Source organism: Macaca nemestrina, chromosome 12, assembly GCF_043159975.1.
Source record: "Macaca nemestrina isolate mMacNem1 chromosome 12, mMacNem.hap1, whole genome shotgun sequence".
NCBI lineage: Eukaryota > Metazoa > Chordata > Mammalia > Primates > Cercopithecidae > Macaca > Macaca nemestrina.
Window position 1 is genome coordinate 129,671,931 of NC_092136.1, and position 19,689 is coordinate 129,691,619.

The 19,689-nt window shown below is 40.7% G+C and overlaps 1 protein-coding gene and 1 long non-coding RNA gene across 24 annotated transcripts in view; one reads left to right on the plus strand and one right to left on the minus strand.

Annotated features, from left to right (window-relative positions):
- LOC105476188 (zinc finger and BTB domain containing 44) overlaps window positions 1–19,689 on the minus strand; it is a 103,488-nt gene that overhangs the window by 19,634 nt on the left and 64,165 nt on the right. For 9 of the 23 annotated variants that reach the window (XM_071075831.1, XM_071075832.1, XM_071075837.1 and 6 more), the window contains 3 exons: window positions 18,786–18,869; window positions 1,617–1,754; window positions 356–459 (listed from right to left, as the gene is read on the minus strand). In XM_071075831.1, coding sequence (XP_070931932.1) covers window positions 356–459; window positions 1,617–1,754; window positions 18,786–18,869 — 326 coding nt within the window. Of the gene's footprint in view, window positions 1–326; window positions 728–1,616; window positions 1,755–8,180; window positions 15,789–17,616; window positions 17,724–18,568; window positions 18,870–19,689 lie in introns of those variants that run through there. The other 14 variants (XM_071075840.1, XM_071075835.1, XR_011611186.1 and 11 more) reach the window with 14 other exon arrangements.
- LOC139357625 (uncharacterized) lies at window positions 4,720–8,358 on the plus strand. The gene is made up of 2 exons (XR_011611189.1): window positions 4,720–5,165; window positions 7,302–8,358. It is a non-coding gene; the product is annotated as an uncharacterized lncRNA (long non-coding RNA).

Below are 19,689 nucleotides of genomic sequence, written 5' to 3' on the forward strand. Positions count from 1 at the left end.
TTTAAAAGAATATTTTGTAAGTTTGGGTTGAGTAAAGAAAGATGATTTGGGCCTGGTTGAGTGTCTGCCCTGGGACTCACTGCAGTGAGGGCAGCAGGGCACGCACACTGTGTTCTAGCGGGCCAGCAGGGCAGGATGGAGACCTCCCTCCACAGGCCCCTGCCCGCACGGTTTATGGTGCGTCTTGGTGAAGCACAGACGTGGAACACCTGTGCTCCTATGAGTAGAAACATCGGGCCTGGAGGCCTCAGATTTGGACACCGCTGTGAAGGTGGCGTTCCAGGGGCTGGCCGGGTTGCCTTCCTGTGCTCTGACCCTCACCCCGGGTGTTCTGGGCATACAGTGGGGAACTCACTGTGTCTTGGAGAGGCTGGTAGACAAAGTCCCACAAGCGTTTCCTGAGCACTTGACCAGAACAGTCCATCTCTGCACACACGGAGCAGGCCCCACTTCTGTGACCTGGAGAGTGGTAAGGGCTGGATCACACAGGGGTCCCTGGCACATTCCCAGGCCGGAGCAGGTTGATGGGAGGCCAAGGGAGTTTGGGAACATGGTCACTACTATGGGGAACCAAGTCCTGTCTTTGCTGTCTTCTCATGGGTATAGAGATGCTCCTCAGATCACCTCTGCTAGAGCTTGGATTTCTTCTTAATGTACCTGGAAGCCGTCACATCTCTAACGCTCTTCTCCACGGTTCAATGCTAACCAGCTATGTTCACATGAAGGCCTAGGGAAGCAGAGGAAGAGAGGGGTGGGGGTTGCTAAAGTCCTGCAGAGCTGGCACGCACCACTCCCGGTACCGGGGCACCAAGGGGCACCCCCAGCAGTGAAGGGCTGGACTTCTCTGTGCACTGCTCATAATCGGTGCTCCTTCATTCCTGACAATGCCCGAGGGAGGAAGTATATTGAGGCTCATATCGTACTTGGGGTGTTTAACTGTAACCTGATTACCAGACCTGCGTTCCTGTGGACCCATTTCCAGTAGCTTCACACTTTTGAGACGGAGCCTCACTCTGTCGCCCAGGCTGGAGTGCAGTGGCGCAATCACGGCTCACTGCAAGCTCCGCCTCCCAGGTTTACGCCATTCTCCTTCCTCAGCCTCCTGAGTAGCTGGGACCACAGGCGCCTGCCCCCAGGCCCAGCTAATGTTTTGTGTTTTTGGTAGATACGGGGTTTCACCATGTTAGCCAGGATGGTCTCGATCTCCTGACCTCGTGATCCACCCGCCTTGGCCTCCCAAAGTGCTGGGATTACAGGCGTGAGCCACCGCACCCGGCCAGTAGCTTCACACTGCTGTCTCCCCATGTGCTCATCTAAAGGGTACTCACTGGTGTCTGTTTGCCAGGCCTTGTTCTAGGAGCCAGGAGTACAGCTGGGATACTTCAAATAACGCCTGGAGGGCAGCGAGGCACAGGGAGGGGAAGCGACGCGCATGCCAGGCTCCTGCTTTGCATCCCCACGCACCGAGAGCCCTCCTGCCTGCACGTCTACCACAGGGGGAAGGAGGGAACCTTCCAGAGGCAGAGGGTATGGATGAATGGTTTGTAAACATTTTATCAGCACTCAGCCACTGAAGGAAGAGTTTTTGGCTCTGGAAAGGTAAGCACGTTTCTTACCACACGTTCCTGTCACTCTGGATCCACATGACCTGGGACCTGCCATGGCCACCCAGATGCTTTTCATCCTTCTTAAGATGAGCGAGCCTCCTCTGTTATGGACACTGGCTATTCTTGGAACGGTACTGTGGACAACTTCTGGAAAGCAAGCATTGAGCCTTAGTGTCTCACTGAGCACAGGTTACAGAGTTGCTCACTTCCCACACCTACAGGTGGCCTCTTGAGATGCCATGTGGGGAGAACCAGGGACAAGGCCCACACTCCAAGGTTCTGGAGCTTGGGCACTGCATGCTGTGTGGGTGGCAGCTGGTTCTCCTGGAGACTGGGGGCTGCTGGGCAGAGCCGAGCTGCTCGGTGGTTTCCCTGCTCTTGGCTCTGCTCATGCCTCTGCCCCACTCCCTGCCTACGCTTTCCGCTGGAAGAGGACTGGAAAGTCCACTGATGCACAGGACAGCTGGGGCAAACCAATGACTGTGCCTGGAAGGGTCCAGGCGGAGAGACAATCAGCAAATTGGGGAAATTCCTTCCACACCTAATGCCTGTCAACAGAGGCCAGTCAGGGGCTGGCTGCCACGGCAGGCTCCACGCGGAGCACAGCCATTTCTCTGTGTGGAAGGGCTCTTGTTCCTATGTGCCTCACGGGTGGAGGCACAGGGTCCTATCGTCCAACCCCATCAGGGTCTGGGAGAAGTTCTGGGAGTTGGCACTTGGGCGGGCATGACTGGTGGTTACAGAGCATTCCGATGACATGGGGAAGGACTAGGGGTCCAAAGGTTCTCTCTTACTAAACCAGGGAGGCCTCTCCTTCAGTTTTCCCTGCTCTCCACTGAGATAAGTTATATACATGTCTATGCGTCTGTGTAGATATATGTGCATGTACTTATAAAGCACAACGTAAAGTTACAACTCTTCCTCCAAAGCTCATCTGTGCCAGTCTTTCTCTTGAAACCACAAGGAAATCCCTGCCATGTCTGACAGCCTGTATCTATGTAGTGGCCTGGAATGCTCACAGGTAAGCGGCTGGGGTGGGGGGCAGGTTGCACTGGCATATATTGGGTACCAGTGGATGAATCAGTGCCCTGAACTGCACAATGCCCGTTTAGATCTCATCCCCTTCCCAGGCCTTCTCCAGGGCAGTTAAACATTCTTATGAAAGCCATTTCGTATCTATTGAAAGAACATAGCGCATACCTGTGAAGTGCATCTGCACACGTAGGCATTCTGCATCCTACATGCAGCGGTAGCTGTGTAGTCAGCCAGACCCTCTGTGGGAAAGATGTGTCTGGGGATCTGACAGGTAGAGGTCTTTTAAGTGGCATTTTAAATTCCCACAGATACCAACAATTTGGATATGGAGAATGAGCTCTTTTAAAAATTAAAATTTACAAGCGATGCAAACACCTGCTTCTAGCTCAGAGCCACAGGGTCCTTGGCTTGTGTTGGGGAAACAGGCTTCCTTTGACTTTGTCCAGGAAAAGCCATCTTTTTTTGAGCCAGAGTTTCGCTCTTGTTGCCCAGGCTGGAGTGCAGTGGCGCGATCTCAGATCACTGGAACCTCCGTCTCCCGGGTTCATGCGATTCTCCTGCCTCAGCCTCCCCACTAGGTGGGATTACAGGTGCCCGCCACCACGCCTATTTTTTGTACTTTTAGTAGAGTTGGGGTTTTACCATGTTGGCCAGGCTGGTCTCAAACTCCTGACCTCAGGTGATCTACGCACCTCAGCCTCCCAAAGTGCTGGGATTAGCAGGGCAGGTGCCGCGGGGGGGGGGGGGGGGGGGGCGGGGGGGCAGGGGACAGCATGGGGAGGGGGAAATCTCTCCTTTAGCCTAATTCTGAAGCCCAACTCTTGAACTTGGCCTAATTCTTGCTCCATTTTCTTGGGCAGTTCCCTCTCAAAAAACCAACAACAAAAAAGGGCGTTTGCCTAAGCATTTAAGGAGGCCACATACTTGGTGTTGCTACAGCTTAGAATACAGCAGCTATTCTCTACTGTGCAGAGGTGACACCTGGACTGGAGATCAGGCCCACCTCTCTCCACTCTCCCCAACTACCGTGTCTCTTTCGGCCCCGATGTCATGAACACAACACGCCTTCCTCTCCAGCCCCGCTCCCAGCCCCGCTCCCATCCCCGCTCCCAGCCCCGCTCCCATCCCCTTCTTCTGGGTTCTTACCCGCAGTTCTGTTGTAACTCAGGGGTCTCAGTTAAGTCCATATGCATCCCTTTAATCTGCTTTTCATCTTTCTAGAGACGGCTCTGATGCTTCTGTGCTCGAAAATGTGAGATGATTCTTGATTTCCTACCAAATATAGCTGGAGCTCTGAAGACCTCCTCTGACCTGGTGCCAGCTAGTCTGGTTGATAAGGTTTTTCTTCCACTCTTCCCCTTCAGGGATCCTGCAAGGCTCAGCAAGCTACACTCCTGTTCCCTCAACCTCTGAGGCTACATATTCCTTCCTGGAGTCATCTCCTTCTCCGTCACTTGTCTGTACAAATCCCACATCTCTTCCCAAGGAAGACCCAGCTCAAGTGGTGCCTCTGCCATGCTACCTTCCCTCACCCCTGCAGCCAGGTCTCCCTCTTCTTCAAATTTCCAAAGTAAACGTTTCGGTGTTTCTCTCACGGCAAAGTTATTTCTATCAGTTGTATTTCTGTAATTCTTTACTTCTGCTTACTTCCATAAGCTCCTTAAGGGCAGAGGTGTCATTCATTCAAACAACCTTGGGCCCGGGGACCCCCTGGTACAAGAAACAGACAGGGTCACTGTCCTAGTGGAACTTAACGTAATGGGGGTTAGTCCAGCTGTTGTTAGTCAGTAACCATAGTAACAGAAGCGCAGGACGTTATGTGAACATAATACAAAGTCTCTGGGAAAGGTTCCTTAAGAAGTGATCCTTAACATGAACTTAATGAATGAGGAAACCAGGTGAAGGGGAGAAAAACGGCAGATGCCAGTGTCCTAAAGAACAGTTTGGGGAAATTCTAGCCAGGCTGATAGCCGTTGTTCTGAAGGATTAAAGTTAGTATTAATTCATAACTCATACAGCCTTCTATTTCAGACCCTCATTTAAAAACGAGACTCTGAGACATTTGCTGAAGTGAGAGTTGAGTATAATCATCTGGCGGCCTAATGAAAACAATTCTAGGTATTCTGTCCTAAAGTTCCCGGGTAAATACCTCTAAGCACTGTCGTACATGGGGATTATGACCACTTCTTGGCAACATCTAATCATTCATTTGACAGTTTTTGAGTTCTCTGTACCAGGTACTACAGAGGACATACACATAGAAGGCATATTCCCTGACATCAAGGATGTCATCAGGTGAGGGAGACACACGACTGTGATGCCCGTCTTGTAATAACAGACAAGGTTTCTGAAGTAGTCACAATATACTAGGCATGGTTTTAAGCATTTTACATATAACTCACTTGATTCTCACAACTACTCTGAGGTAGATTTTGCAAGGCTGTGTGGCTGAGAAGTGGTTTGGTAAAGCCAAACAAAATCTGCTATGGGAATCTACAGGAGTGAGTCAACCTCAAACTGGAGGTAGGTAGAAGGGGAGTGTGAGGACTGAGGGGCGGGTTCCGCGGAAGCGGGGGCTGGGAGGCTTTAGGCAGGGCAGTGGCCTGAGTAGAAAGATGACTCCAGTAGCAACGCCAAGGATGGACTGGAAGGAAGCCCAGCTGAAGGGAGGGAATGGCAGCAAGGCGGCTGGTGCTGCTATTAGGCCAGAAACAACACAGGCTCGAATTCAGCTAGTAGCAGCAGGGATGAATAATGGAAAATGTTATCAACAGGGGTGGGAAGGATAACCCTTGTGGAGGTATTAAATAGATAAGACCACATGAGAAAACATCAACCAGTGCACATCTTTAGAAAATGGTCATAAGCAATTCTCACACCGTAACAAAAAGTTACAATGGCTCTCCTTTAAGATAACTGAGATACAAACAGCCACCTGGAGAATTCCCATGTCCCTGCAGCATTATCCTCCCTCAAAGGTTTCACAAAGTGCCAATGCACAAAAGAACCCCAATTCCTGTTCTTCCAGGAACAGAGAGAACAGAGTCTGGGAGAGAGCGGAGTCCACAGAGACTCCAGCCCTGTTCACGGCCTGATTTCTCAGTGGATCTTTCCCCTGTAATGGGCAGGAAGGGCACCATTTACGTGGACCACACATCTGTTAGTACTTTTCCTGTTTATCTTACTGGGTATCTGAAGATCACATAGCTAAAAAGTGCTAGCATTTTATAAACTGTAAAACAAAATGAAAAGGATTGTTAGGCTGGGTGTGGTGGCTCACGCCTGTAGTCCCAGCACTTTGGGAGGCCGAGGTGAGTGGATCACGAGGTCAGGAGACAGAGACCATCCTGGCTAACACGGTGAAACACTATCTCCACTAAAAATACAAAAACTTAGTCAGGTGTGGTTGCACGTGCCTGTAGTCCCAGCTACCCGGGAGGCTGAGGCAGGAGAATCTCTTGAACCCAGGAGGCAGAGGTTGCAGTGAGCTGAGATCACAACACTGCGCTCCAGCTTCGGCGACAGCGAGACTGTCTCAAAAAAAAAGAAAGAAAAGGATTGTTTACTAATTTTGTGAGTCATTTGCACTCAACAAAGATTTCTGTTCCTGGATGAAAGTTATGTACACAGGTCCTACTATGTGTACTGCTGTTGAACTGTCAAAGTGAGCATTTCTGTCTGAGCCCCCATTTAAAACAGGCTACAGAACATTTATTTGGTGTAATATTTTCTTGCTATGTCCTAAGGCAACTTTCTCAACAGAGGGTCTCTAGATGTCAAGAATGGTCAAAGGCCAAGTCATTTGAGCTGGCCCTTTACTAGGGGTGTGTGTGGGATATTGAGCCTAATTTTAAGGATCTCTGGTAAATGAGACACTCACTTACTAAATGACTTCCAGCCAAAGGCAGCCAGAAATGTTAGTCATGGAAAAAATTAGGCAGGTGTGGAAGAAAGGGCATGGTTAGATTAAGTGAGGAAGCCTTGCAAAATGATGCTAATGCCAGCTCCACTCTCTTATCTACAAAATAGATAGGTATAAAATTTTTAATTTTGCAGAAAAATCCAAGTAAATGAATTAGAATTTAAGAAAACAACAACAAAACAGCTTTCCCTTTGTCCCTAAAAGTGTTCAAACCCTGGTTACAAATCTATTTGCTCAAGAGGACTGACTTTCTAAGACTGAATATGCCCTGTGTTAGTTTTTCTATCTCTATAGAAGTTTACTCTCCCAAAAAAGAATTACATTAAATTTTGGGGTTTGATGTTACAAGCAAGTTCTCCCCCTTTAAACCTTTGGTATGTCTGTAGATTTTGTTAATTTTCTGAAGTTTAGTTCTCAGAACCCAAATTCCCGTTCAAAAGAGAAAAAGCCCAAACTATTAATTTCTGCTCTATCAGTTGAGGAGATACACATCTTTGGTATCTTTTAGTATCATTCTCTGAAAGGAATCTTTCTGGTACACAATTCATAGGCAAGTATGCAAAGTCAACTGACAGGTTCTCACTCTGTCACCTGGGCTTGAGTGCAGTGGTGCAGTCTCAGCTCACTGCAGTCTTGACCTTCCAGGTTCAAGCAATTCTCCCGCCTTAGCCTCCTGAGTAGCTGGGACTACAGGTGCATGCCACAGGCCCAGCTTTTTCTTTTTTTTTTTTTTGTAGAGACAACGTCTCCCTATGTTGTCCAGGCTGGTCTTGAACTCCTGCGCTCAAGTGATTCTCCTCCCTCAGCCTTCCAAAGTGCTGGGATTACAGATGTGGGCCACCATGGCTGGCAAGGATGTATCTGTTTTGAATTCTTCATTCTGCACTTATATACATCATCTGTAGTCAAGGCTACTGAAGAACATTTTCTAACCTTGAATGATTTGGCAAATTGTTAAAAATGCTCAACACACTGGAATGAAAGAGTATGCTTCTTAAAATCTACCCTCTTCCTCTCTGAACTTAATTCTAAAATGATCCAGGTAGCTTGAGGTCAATAAAATAATTTTCTTTGCCTGTTACTGTCATTCTAAAGACCAGTATTGTCAAAATCCACATCAATGAATCTAAAGTTAGAAAACTTTTCCTTCCTCAGGATCTCATGGACTCATTACCTATGCAATGAGCTGTTTCCCCTGTTAGGTACCTGCTTTTCACTCCCTGGTTGTAAGATATCATCGAAATGGCACCAATTGGTCTCTAGTCAATAAAATACGACTTCAGAAAGAATCAGAGCAACTCTGAAAGATGCAACCCACCCATTAGTACCCAGCTTTATACAAGAACCTGATTCAATAGCTCTAGGATTGGATGACTTTGTCTAACTAGCTGCCTTTATACTCTCCTTCCAAGTTGGGGTATGGTGTTTTTGAGTTCTTTGCACTTAAGCTCTACTTCACCAAAAATTGACATGTGCTGTCTAATGTAACCCTCTCTACTCTGTGTACTCTAAGTAGATAATTATTTAAGTAATGAATTACTCTGATGCCTTTTCTCACTCACATGACCTCAGCCAACACCACCGCCCAGCAAACAATAAATAACAACAGCAGGAAGTTTTATTCCATAAAGCATAAGATATTTTAATGAGAAAACGAAAACAAAACCAAACCTTAGTCTCATGTTTCTATCTAAAGACACTCAAAACTAGTTTTTCCCTGCCCATCCCTTTCCTAACTGCAACTTTATGTGTGACCATTTAATAAAGGCCAGTTTAAAGAATTTTTTTTTTTTTTTAAAAAAGTTTAAACCTTTTTTAAAAAGATTAAACAATCAGGCTAGCAAAAAGGTACTCAATACATATTTTCCTTATATCAAACAAGCTAATTTCAGTACAATATAACTATACAGAATATATACAATACACTTATGTTCACAAAGCAAACACTATAGGCTCAGAACAGATTTGAAAAAACATGATATTCACATTGATTACAATAACTCTAAAAATGATTGTAACGTTGAAACGGCACTTAGTTTACAAAAAAGGTCACAAAAATATATATATATATATATATATATATGTAGTCACCAAGAACTATGGTTCCTGTAAAATACTAATAGCCAGATACTAGTATATAAAATGTGAAGTTCTGACATTGTATACATTTTTTGGAAATAAAACAAAATCCAAAACAATTTCTGTTATTGTCAAAAGTCAAACATGCCAAGTAATTTAGCTATGGCCAGTGTCACCAAGTAAAGCCATACTTGAATGAGATGACGACTGGATACAAAGCTGGTGAACTGGGGACTGGCACAGTTAAGAGTTGTACTAATTCTAGGAAAGGGGTAGAAGACATAAAAACACCCATCTATGTAATTTAATTCACATTTTCTCCCCTGCATCACCTTCCCTTGAGAGTTTCACAAAATGCCAGTGCCCAGAAAGAATCATAATGCTATAACTGGCAGGGTAAAAAAGTACCCCCACCTCGACTTCCTTGCTGCAGGGCTATAGGCAAATATTAAAGCATGCATCAGCTACACAAAACCATCAGTCACCCAGCTGGAAGACCATGTGTACAGTTTCTGCCTAGGCTGGCTGCACTAGGAAGTACTCCAGTTTTTAAATGGAGCCAGATTTATGTTAGCCCTGTAAAATATTGAGCTACTGTAGCAGCAAATATGAAATTACAGAACAAAAACAAAATTTTATTTAAAAATTTGTTACATCAAAATTTTTTTCCTTCAAACCTGTGTCCTTTAACCAAACAACAGCTTCTTCTATCACTTAATTCTGGTCTATTACCTCAATCTGACTTTCTCATTATGCTTCTCTGGAAAAAAGACACTTCTATATCCTGGAGATTAAATTTACTCTTAAAAATGGAAATACAGGAATTTTAAAGTAAAAAAAAAGTCTGTTGTAAAAGTTCTTTCACAAATATATATATTTAAATATTAAAATAGGCTACCTAGGATTTTTATAAAATGGCTTTTGAAAAGATAGTAGAGGCACAAAGAAGCCATATACTATCCTCCAAGTTGGACATAAGGTGCCACAAGGGTGCCCTACAAAGAGGCAGGCAATCTCTATCTGATGCAACAGGAGGCACCAGTAACAACAGAAACATTAAATATATTATTGGGAACTTGGACCAAAACCAAATTTTACTCTATTAGGGACTGTTGCTTTTTTAAAAAATACCTTGAGATATAAGCATTAGAAGTCATCACTTTGTACAAGGAAGAAAATGAATAAAGTTTATGATCTTACTCCTTCCAAACACCTGATGTCATTCATTTCAGGTACCTGAAAGATGAAAAGCAGTGCAACTTTCAAAACTTTAATGGACTACTCTCAGTATGAGAGACTTCACATAGCATCTGTCAACTTGAAAATTAAATTGGTAACTGAAATAAAAAATCTCCTAGAGAAAACACACATAACCTAATCCTAGAAAAGGCTCTCTTTAGAAAGCAGGTGTTTCTAAGAACTGCAGGAAAGGCTTCCCATCTTGAACAGAGCTTCCACTAATACCAAGGGAAACAACGTGTCAAGGAGAGACGACAGGGCTCCCTTAAAGCAGGAAGATTTCTCCTTCCTCAGCAGGTGATGTACTTTGGTAACCTCAACATTCATTTATGGGATGATTTTTAATCTGTTTTATTGAATAATGAAATCTAAATACGGCTAGATTGGCATTTGGGAAAACAAGGGCAATTTAATAAAAGTCTTGACACTGGAGCTCCTCAACCCACTAGGCACCCATTTTATCAGTACGTCATCACAACTGTGCCTGGGACTTTACGCTTAATCAGCAAAATCAGTCAACTTAAAAGAGAAAGGAAATAATAAAAGAATTTGACTTTATAAACCAGATACTTTGAACAAAAATTAAAAATTTTAAAGTTAAAAAAATTTTTGTTTTTAATCCATAGTCTTTAAGTTCTTTGTAAACTATTATGCGCATAGAAACCTTGGTATTAGTTGGAACCGGCCTGGGTCTTATACAGTGGAGGTTTACTTAAGTAAAAGTAGCATGAACACTTTAAAGGCAATCTCAATTTTTCAGATACTGCCAAACCGAGATACCAATAACATCTGAAATCTTTGCAGAGACTATTTATAAAAACATGGAACTGTTTTTATTTTCCTGTCATAAAAATATAATCATGACAGAGTGGAAATGTCTAGTATTAGTTTAGTAAAAAGTTAAAAAAAAAAGTATGACTACTGATGGTAGTGGTACTACCAGTCTTCATCCCACAATTGACATAGGCTTAACCCCCCATAAATATTACAACATCTCAACTTATCGATCATCTAAAATGAGACACCCAGAGAGCAACTGTTCCTTAGTTGGGCCTGGGACTGAATCAATTCCACTTCATTGTTTAATCTGAACCATTATTGCTTTTGGCTAATTCATCTTGCTGAGGACTTTCCAAATAAAAACACTCTGTCACCATACTCTGTCAAGCAAAAACGACACTGAAAGGTAAAAATGGGTATAGGCAAAATAAGGAACGACTTAATTTAAATGTTCATGATTTGAGTTTAAAGCCTGTGGGAGTGTGCTTAATATTCCTCACAGACATGTTTGCCACCATAGAGCTTCCTTGTTACCCCAATTTTGTTTCGCTGCTTCAGAAAAGAAAATTTAGCTTTTATACATTCATCTCTCAATAACTTTCAAAATCTAAATATATTACAAATAAAGCATCTTACATCAATAACTTACAGTGAAAACTACATTTATTTATTACCTTTTGGCAACTTTGGGTCTGTTTCTTCTAACTGTAAACTTTATACTAGTTTTCTGTTTTTCCCAGTTAGTATTAATATTCAGAAAATTTTTAATTCTCATTCACTTGGATGTATATTTCAGAATTACAACTTCATACTTTGCAGATGAGTGAAACAAAGTACCATATGAAAGTTTCTAATTCTTTTGTTCATCAATTCCACAAATCTCAAACTTCTTTCAGCTAAAATATTAAAATTTTAGGATTCATTCAAGTAATAAGAATAATTCTCTGTGTGTTACAGAATTGCCACTACATTATACAGTAATGTATTTTTCAAGGACTATTAAAGCTAAAAGGGACTAAAACATAATCTGAGAATCTTCAAGATAAAAATGGATAAAATAGATAACTGGCCTCTATTTAGATTAAGAGAATAAAACAAGAAATAAAGAAATATTTAATATAGCTTCCAAAGGCTCCCAAGGGAACCATTTATAAACTGGGAGAGTCTCCTGAACTAGCCTTAGTTAGAAGGTAACTGAGTTACCAATAATTATGGACTTTAGATGTGTTAACTAGTCTATTTCATTTGGTAAAGTATTTTAACAAGATGAAAGGTTTTTCTTTTTGCTAGTTATTAATAACAAAGGGCATGTCTCATAACAAGGGGCCTAATTACTGTAAGCCAGAATGGTTGCTGAAATGTCAAAATGTAAGATTGAATGAAGCTATTTAAATATTTTAGTATATTTTGTCTTACTGAAATTGAGAACTTAAAAAAACCGGCAATGTAACTAAATGCATAATTACTTGAAATAAAAAAATTACTTGAAATTCAAATTGAGAAAAATCCACTTAAATATATTTGTGGGTGATAATCTCCATCTGCATCCATTTATATAAAACTTAAAATACCAAAAAATAAAGACCAATATTAATCCCTTTGTTTCTGAATTAGATGAAATCACTGACATGCTAGATGCTTCCACTATGAGAATATACCCTTTAAACATGAGAAGAACAACTGCAGGAGATTTAACATCCATTATCATGGGTGAACATCTTTTTGTTTACTTCTAAAGTACATCACACCTATTTGGTAGTTAAAAAACTGAAAATAAAAGCTTTTCTTGTATAAAATGTTTGGTTTTAAAAAGGCAATTTATTCTGCATTCTGAAATTTAAGCCCTTTAGATACCACAAAGTTACCCTCCTGGCTTTAAGAAAGATAGCTACGTTTAAGTACTCTAAACTGGAATATTTATGTTTAGTTATACTGGTAACTTCTAATGAATGGGATAATATAACTGGCTATCTCTTTGCAATATTTTCAATATGTCCTGGTAAAAATTATGCATCTAGGCATCCCTAAGATGAATTTGAAATAAATCTAAATACTACTATATATACAATTATCCCTTGCAAATCTGTTTCCTAAAACAGATCCATAAACAGATCCAATATCCTTGAAGCACATGTATCAAGAAAAATGTACCCTCACTGAAATAGAAAAAGGCCTTTGTTTGTATCATTTTATGGTAAATTCTGGTTAGTTACTGGTATTGATAAGATCTGGGCAGCAGACAACTAACCAGATATGAATTTTCACAGTATATTCAGATTTCCCATAAAACTTGGCAATTTGTAATTACCAGTGAAAATCTAAAGTTTCTACTTGGGAAGGAATACCCAGTGATGGGTAATCCTTCATTCTGAGAACACAGAATATCTTAGAGCTACCAAAACTGTGCTTGGATCTCTTAATGTGAAGTTTTCAGGGTCAGGGATGTACTAAAAAAACACTTTTAACCAATAAATCTGCAAACCATTCTTATACATTTCTTATTCTTATTTCTTTCCTCTTGCTCTTTCAAAAACCAAAAAAAAAAACCTCTTGGAACTAACGGTAACAATGATTCCTGGTGATAATTTTACCTATTCTTGTCAATACAGATTTTAGAATTAATTTTGAGATTTATCTATTGGTAGGCCTAACAGTTTTTAAAGACCACAACGTGACATTAAAATTCCTGACCTCTCCAGTGGAGACACAGCATTACTATATGAAGTATTCTAGTCTGCTGCAGAAAGTAATTCAACCCTATCAGTGAAGAAGCATAAACAGTGGCAGCCTATCATAACCTGTGTATGCTGGTTCTCCTGAAGAGAACACACCTCTGTTTGGGAGCACATGGGTAAAAACAAGTTCATGAGTGAGGTAAAGAACTGAAAACAAGTTAAGGACTGCAGAATATAGGCAGAGACAGAGAATCCTAACCTAAAACAGTTCTAAGGAATTTAATTTACTTTTCCTTTCTTCACATGTTTTTGGGGAAAAAATTACAGAATTAGCCAATCTAAAAAATTGAAACAAATCACTATAATTAAAAATATATACATTTAGTATGGTCTAGCACCTGAACAAAATTCAGATCTTGTGTTTTGACTAAAGAACTGTATTTTCTGTCTCTTTTCTAATCAAATCAGGTGCTCTCATAATTACTAAACTTTGGGTATCTACACAGAAACTCATTCCAAAGTTCACTGTTCATGGACTTACAGATATTTAGGATCAGTATTAGAGACGCTTTAATGGCACCAGATGAAAAGTATACCCGTCTAGAGGATCATATAAATTTCAACTCCAGACCAGAAAAGTTTCACACTTTCAGCAGCAGAAATGGTAATATTCATTAGTTTAAGGTTTTCAGTTTCTCATTAGTCTTAACAATTTTCTTTTTTCTCCCAGATTTATGAGTCATAGAAGAAAATCTTACAGTCTATATTCATCTTTTACATTGTTGTCTACATTGTGTAAAAACGATAGTAACTGTTTTTAATAACTTTGCAATGTCTAAAAATATGTAGGGACAATGTATCGCTGTCGTATGGGATTTAGTAAACGATCTAGTTGGGTTAAGAATGTAGCCTTGGCTGGTGCAGTGATCCCGGCAGTTTGGGAGGCCAGAGGAGGAGAATCACTTGGCCGAGGAGTTCAAGACCAGCCTGGGCACCATAGTGAAACCTCGTCTCCACAAAAAATAAAAACGAAGTCAGCCAGGTGTGGTGGAGCATGCCTATAATCCTAGATACTCAAGAAGCTGAGACAGAATGGCCTGAGCCCAGGAGTTCGAAGCTGCAGTGAGCTATGACTTAGCCACTATACTGCGGCCTGGGCAACAGACGCCATCCTCTTAAAATAAAAAAAAATAAAAAAAAAAGATGTAGCCTCAACCGAGAATTCTTCATTATGTCCAAAAGAGCACAATGAAAACATCCCCAACAATACATAAACCTATACATAAAATATAGAATATCTCCAATATTTTTACTTTATATGGCGGCACGCCAATATATGCAAGAGACCATACTGACCGGGCAAGGGGAAAACTGATTCGGGCAATGACATGGTCAGGCATTAACATTCAGAGACCAGGTAAACAGCAATTTTAATCAGAAAAGCAATATAAGAAGAATTCCTACGAAGCTGAGATTTACATACTTCATTCTCCGTTCCTGGTCATTTCATCCACAGCTTGACTGTTGTCAATCATGGTTCTTTGCCTTTGGAGTGGTACTATAAAGGTACAGAGAATGCCCATCTCAGTACCAAACTTTCACCATGAAAAATCACAACAGAAATGACAAAGCTTAAAATAAAAAAAGTGTGCCGGATTTCAGAAGTATTTACCCTAATAATTTTTAAGAAAGCTTACCATAAATACTTCCAAAAACAACAGGCTTTACAAAATATTATACAATGTCCTGTGTACAGCCGTTAAGTATCTACTCAGGCCATTTGACAAGCTGTTTAGTAATTAGTTTCTCATGTACCCTCTCAACTCAGGAAGGTCAATAATCATCAGATTTCCTCTCTAGCTAATGGTCTGTTGTTAGCCTACTTTTAACAATGGAAGAAGAAACTGGTATAAGTTTTAAGTCAACCAGATCTCCTTAAGTCTCATAGTTTCTGTTTCAACATCATGTTATTGTGTACTTACAGAAGCAATCTCTCAGTTATGAAAAATAAAATCAGTTTCAGGGCTCAGCAAGTGAAAAGGGAAATGCTTTCCCAATCTCTCCCTCCCTCCCACCCGGTTTTTGTTTAAAAAATTAAATTAAATTTAAATGTACAAGACCAAGCACAGGCACTTTCCAAAAAACAAAACTGAAGCCAAATCACAAAATTACTCAATAGTTATAGAAGACAGCTCTGATTTTGGGGGGTCATCTCTGGTTGCCTCAGCACAAGCACTGGTCTTTGGCTGCTCTGGCACTTCTTCCTCTTTTTCTGCCAGCCCACCAAGAGACCCCAAGGGAAAAGTGCTTTCACAATTCTGGGTTGAGGAGACCTGTGAAATTACAGGCATTTGAACAGAGGAGTTGCTTTCAAAACCGTGTTCTCCAAGATCATATTGAACAAGGGTCTCTTCTTGTTCCTGGTTTAAGTAGTCCGGTACTAGGAAATCACTAGATAAGAGGCAAAGGACGAAATATGGAATTAATTTTCAAGCCAGTAATAGATAAGCAACAATAAAAAGCTCTAATTTATACAACAAAATTGGGACTTTTCATTTCACTAATTGTTCGGTGAAGATTAAAACTCAGGAACTTTCCACTTACAAACTTTGCTAAACATGAACCAAAACATCCATTAAAACCAAAATGTATCAATCTTCCCTACCACCAATACATCAGGTTATCACTTTCATTATAACTTTGGACACCTTAACAGCCTTTCTTGTTCTATGCAGAGGAGTTTCTATATATAAAACAAATGTAGCATGCTCACTTAAACAAAGATCATCTGAGTAATGCTTAATTTTTCTTGATTATACATTGAGTAAGAGATATATAAACCTAGCTTTGTGTTACTAAACTTGACATGGCTTAGTTAAGAAACTAAGTCCTTATGCATAAATGACCTGATACAAAATCTACTATAAAGTTGGGAAATGTACAAAGTAATTTATGTGTATCCTGCTATTACATTTGGTATATGAAAATACTAATAAATTATCTTTGAATCAGAATGTGGAAATGAATGCCTTGAGATTGGTTGTTAATCTTCAAAAAGTAATTATTGGTCCCCACAGGAAACACGGACTGTAAAATATACTAAAACAGTGGCTAATTTCCTTAAGTGTTGAGATCAGAAAACATTTTAAATTTCTTTATACTTTTCTGTATTTCCTAAATTTTCAACTTATAAGCATTTTTTGGTAATTGAAACTAAGTATGTGAAATAAGTCTTATCTTAGAGGCTTTATTTAGATCTTTATTACTGAACTAAAAATTTCATTATACCAGAATTGTCAATAATATATGTAATTAGACTTGATAAAGTTATAATTTTACTGTTCAGTATTAATAAAAAATTAAAATCTGCTCATCTGCAAAGCAATTTAGAATGCCCTATGTTGTGTTTTCTAAAAAGTCTTCAGGTGTTAGAGAAGAAGAGTGGAGAATGCAGGGCTCTGCACAGGGAAGATAAAGATAACATGAGTAGTTAACAGGAACACTATTTTAGTCCTGAACAAACTGTGTTTAATATGATATGTATAATCTAAGGTTTAGTGATATGGCAACCACACATTCAGAATTAGAGATGACTGCATTAAACAAAATGAATGTCTGGTTGAGGGGAAAAATAAAATCTATGCAGGAATAATTTGGAATTTGTTTAAAAATAAGGTTTTAAGTCAGGCATGGTGGCCCACACTTGTAGTCCCAGCAGGAAAATTGCTTGACCCCAGGAGTTTGAGACTGTAGTGCGCTATGATTGTGTCTATGAATAGCCACTGCACTTCAGCCTGGGCAACACTGCAAGACCCCATCTATTCAATTAAAAAATAAAAAGATTTTAAAAATAAAGGTGACTTAAAATGTAAAGATTTGGGCTGGGCATGGTGGCTCACGCCTGTAATCCCACAGCACTTTGGGAGGCCAAGGCAGGCAGATCACTTCAGGTCAGGGGTTCAAGATCAGACTGGCCAACATGATGAAACCCCATCTCTACTAAAACTACAAATATTAGCTGAGTGTAATGGTGGGCACCTGTAATCCCACCTACTCAGGAGGCTGAGGTTGCAGTAAGTCAAAATTGTGCCACTGCATTCCAGCCTGGGTGACAGAGTAAGACTCTGTCTCCAAAAAAAAAAAAAGAAAAAAAAAAATTTGTAAAAATTTCATTTAATTAGAAACTAAGGATTCCTGCAGAAGTACAATTCTTATAAACAATTTAAAACAACAGTTTTATATCTAGAGGAGGCCTTAGAAACCATCATTTAAAGCTTACATTTTATCTTTCTCTAAGTTTCAAGCTTTTTCATCTGTAAAGTGACACGTTTAATCAACAGCAGTTAGTGGCAGAGCTAGAACTAGAACCTGATTTCCTTGGATGCCCTACAAATCAGAAAGGTAATTCTATTATATATTAATATTAAAATAATAGAGCTCTAAACTGAATGAAAATAGGAATGACTTCATGATCTAAACCATCACACCCATTATAGCTGCTACTGAAAATTTTTCTTACTGGCCAATGGATATTCCTTTATATAAAATTTTTTTAAATAGAGAGAAGTGGTCAAGAATTTTATTAACATCCAGAGTCTGAAGTAATCCACTACCACTAAGTATCATCTGACATGGTAAAATTTCCAATAAGGCCAGGCGCAGTGGCTCACGCCTGTAATCCCAGCACTCTGGGAGGTCAAGGCAGGCGAATCACAAGGTCAGGAGATCGAGACTATCCCGGCTAACACGGTGAAACCCCGTCTCCACTAAAAATACAAAAAATTAGCCAGGCATGGTGGCGGGCGCCTGTAGTCCCAGCTACTTGGGAGGCTGAGGCAGCAGAATGGCATGAACCTGGGAGGCGGAGCTTGCAGTGAGCTGAGATCGCGCCACTGCACTCCAGCCTGGGAGACAGGGTGAAACCCCACCTCAAAAAAAAAAAAAAAATTTCCGATAAGATCTATTTAAGGTCCATACGGAATTACTTAAACCTTCTATTATTTAAAAAATATCTCAAGAGGACAAGTAGTCCACTTGTGCAGGAAGATATTTTTAATACCAACTATAAAATGTTTATAATTTTATATGCTTAGAAGACTCAGCAAAATTTTATCAGATCAGGGACTGACTAGCTGGCAACCTAATGTAAAAACACAGAAGGCTGCCCTAAAAGCAGGAAAAGAGAGTTTAGAAAGCAGTTTTCCTGGTTGGGTTTTTGTTGTGCACCTCACCTGCTCTGGAAGTAGTTTGCTAGCTCTGATGCTTCATGGTTCAGACTCCTCAGGTGCACGATTAAATTTCCAGAGTTGGTGAACATGGCGCCACATGTTTTGCACTCGTAAATCCGAGGCTTGCGGATAATGTGCCGGGAAACCCTCATGTGGTGTTTATATTCCCCGAAGGAAGTGAAAGTGGCACTACATATCTGGCACCGGAAACAGCGTTTACCTTCATGCTTTAGGCGATGCATCTTTAGCGAGTAAGCCCTGGTGAACTTTTTCCCACAGCGGTCACACTGAAATGGTTTAATTCCTATAAATAAAGCAAAACAAAATATCTAAAAACAAAAATAAACTGAAAAGTCATAAACCCTACAAATTTCTGAACTATATTTCTGTAGCAATAGATCATCTGAAAAGACAAAAATTACCAGTAAAAACATACTCTAATTCAGTATCTCAGAACATGTGCAGAATATGTGAAAAGTCATGGCCGGGCACGGTGGCTCAAGCCTGTAATCCCAGCACTTTGAGAGGCTGAGACGGGCGGATCATGAGGTCAGGAGATCCAGACCATCCTGGCTAACACGGTGAAATCTCGTCTCTACTAAAAAAAATACAAAAAAACTAGCTGGGCGAGGTGGCGGGCGCCTGTAGTCCCAGCTACTCGGGAGGCGGAGGCAGGAGAATGGCGTGAACCCGGGAGGCGGAGCTTGCAGTGAGCTGAGATCCAGCCACTGCACTCCAGCCTGGGCGACAGAGCCAGACTCCGTCTCAAAAAAAAAAAAAAAAAAAAAAAAAAAAGAATATGTGAAAAGTCACAAGTGCTTAAAAAGGAAAAGAAAAAGGCAGTAGGGGAGGCAAACTAGGTAATGTCTACTGAAGTTGATTTTTGAATACTTTTCTAAATCATCTATTTTACTAACTTCAAAACACAATTTAACTACAGTATGTAGACAGAACCCAAATCCCCATGTAACACCATGTATTATTTCATTTCATTAGAAAGGCTTATATTGAAAAGATGTGAAAATCATCAGTACCTACTCTCTGTTCCCTATCTCACAGAGAAATGAGAAGAAGAAAGAACAATTTTAACATCTCTGAATGTAATGAGCATGACAGAACCATCA